The 2,361-nt window shown below is 43.4% G+C and overlaps 1 protein-coding gene across 1 annotated transcript; it reads right to left on the bottom strand.

Moving 5' to 3' along the window:
• Positions 1–317: 317 nt before the first annotated feature.
• Positions 318–1,470, bottom strand: LOC108283702 (olfactory receptor 1M1). The gene has a single exon (XM_017500215.1). The coding sequence runs from the start codon at positions 1,408–1,410 to the stop codon at positions 469–471; it is 942 nt and encodes a 313-aa protein (XP_017355704.1). The 5' UTR covers positions 1,411–1,470; the 3' UTR covers positions 318–468.
• Positions 1,471–2,361: the final 891 nt, after the last annotated feature.

The raw sequence follows: 2,361 nt of genomic DNA, 5'->3' as shown, positions 1-2,361 counted from the left end.
TTTCTTTCTTTCTTTCTTTCTTTCTTTCTTTCTTCCTTTCTTTCTTTCTTCCTTTCCTTCTTTCTCTTTCTCTCTCTCTTTCTCTCTCTCTTTTTATCTTTCCTTCTCTTTCTCTGTTTCTTTCTTCTTTCTTTTTTTTCTTTGAGATGGAGTCTCACTCTGTGGCCCTAGGAGTTTAGGAGGCGAAGGGGGAAGTATTGCTTGAGCCCAGGAGATCCAGACCACCCTGGCCAAATTAGTGAGACCTCATCTCTAGTAAAACAACACACACACACAGAGAAGTTTGAGGCTGCAGTGAGCTATGATCACACCACTGCGCTCCAGCCTGAGCAACATTGTGAGATCTTATTTCTAAACAATAATAATAAAATTTAAAGTGTACTCTTTCAACTCATGCAATTCCAGATGTTAGCTGAAGACCCCCAGATGTATATATTCTACCCCGTGGAAGTTCCCGAGTCCTGGTGGTCAGGAAGATGAGGTGATCTTTCTGTTGACCAGCTTCCTGAGAGTCCCTTTCAGGTCTCTGTTTCTCAAGCTATAGATGAAAGGGTTCAGCATGGGGGTGACTGCTGTGTACATCACAGCAGAAGCTTTCTCCTTCACAGCAGTGTGGACCGAGGAGGGACACAGGTAGACCCCAATGGTGGTCCCATAGAAGAGAGCAACCACAGACAGGTGGGAACTGCAGGTGGAGAAGGCTTTCTTCCTGCCACCTGCAGAGGAGATCTTCATGATGGCTACAAGGATGCGAGCATAGGAGGCCAGGATGCAGATGAAGGGCGTGGCTATCACCATCCCTGCCACAGTGAGGATGAAAATCCTGTTCACAGATGTGTCTGTGCACGAAAGTCGGAGGATGGGAGTAAGGTCGCAGAAGTAGTGAGGCACCTTGAGGCTGCTGCAGAAAATGAGGCGGGTCATCAGAAGGATGTGGGTGAATGAGATGAAGCAGGAAAACACCCACGGGACCCCGACCAGCAGGCCACAGAGGCATGGGCTGATGATCGTGGTGTAATGCAATGGGTGGCAGATTGCCACAAAGCGGTCATAAGCCATTACAGCAATTAAGATGCTGTCCACGATGCCAAAGAAATGGAAGAAGTACATCTGGGTCAGGCAGCAGGGATAAGAGATGGCCTTGCTCCTGGTTTGAAGGCTCACCAGCATCTTGGGGATGGTGTCGGTGGCCAGACAGAAATCAACCAGGGACAGGTTGGCCAAGAAGAAGTACATGGGGGTGTGGAGGTGGGAGTCTATGCTGATGGCCAGGATAATGAGCAGGTTCCCCATCACTGTGACCAGGTACATGCAGAGGAACAGAGAAAAGAGAAGCATCCCCTGCTCTGGCTTTTCTGAGAGTCCCAGGAGGATAAATTCAGATGCATTGGTTTGGTTTCGTGGCTCCATGGGTGTGATTCCTCTGGAAGTATGGAAGGTGAAGGTTACAGGAATGCCAGGGAGTTGGCTTTGGAAAGTTAGATGAGATTGCAGCCCAGTTCTCATCTGACACCATATATATATATATATATATATATATATATATATATGTATATGTATATATATGTGTGTGTGTGTATGTATATGTATATATGTGTGTATATATGTGTATATATGTATATCTCTACATATATATGTGTATATATGTATATATAGTGTATGTATATATGTGTATGTGTGTATACATGGTGTTTTTATATATATATTATTTTAATTTTACAGACCCATCTCTAAAAAATAATATATAATATATAAAAATTTATATATTATATATAAATATATATTACATATGATTTTATATTATATACAAATACATATTATTATATATAGCATATTATTTTTTAGAGACAGGGTCTCTAAAAAATAATAAAATATATGTATTTTATTTTTATTTTTTTGAAACAGAGTCTCACTCTATCACTCAGGCTGGAGTACAGTGGCATGATCTCAGCTCACTGCAACTTCTGCCACCCAGGTTCAAGCAATTCTCCTGCCCCAGACTCCCAAGTAGCTGGGATTACACGTCCCTGGCACCACAGCCAGATGATTTTTGTACTTTTATTAGAGACGGGTTTTCACCATGTTGGCCAGGCTGGTCTTGAACTCTTGACCCTGTGATCCACCTGCCTTTGCCTCCCAAAGTGCTGGAGTTAGAGGTGTGAGCCACCACGCCTGGCCCATATATATATATATATAATTTTTTAGAGACAGGGTCTTGCTCTGTCACCCAGGATGGAGTGCAGTGGTGCAATCATAGCTCATTGCTACCTTGAACTCCTGGGCTCAAGCCATCCTCCTGCCACAGCCTCTCTAGAAGTGGGGTCTACAGTCACACACCACCATGCCTAGCTTATTTAACTT

Source organism: Cebus imitator, unplaced genomic scaffold (assembly GCF_001604975.1).
Source record: "Cebus imitator isolate Cc_AM_T3 unplaced genomic scaffold, Cebus_imitator-1.0 Scaffold263, whole genome shotgun sequence".
Lineage (NCBI taxonomy): Eukaryota > Metazoa > Chordata > Mammalia > Primates > Cebidae > Cebus > Cebus imitator.
The sequence above is the reverse complement of the archived record's forward strand: the minus strand, read 5'-3'. Positions and strand labels throughout refer to the sequence as shown.

Excerpts from the sequence above, each read along its gene's own strand:
- LOC108283702 (XM_017500215.1), bottom strand. The coding sequence starts at position 1,410 with ATGGAGCCACGAAACCAAACCAATGCATCTGAATTTATCCTCCTGGGA.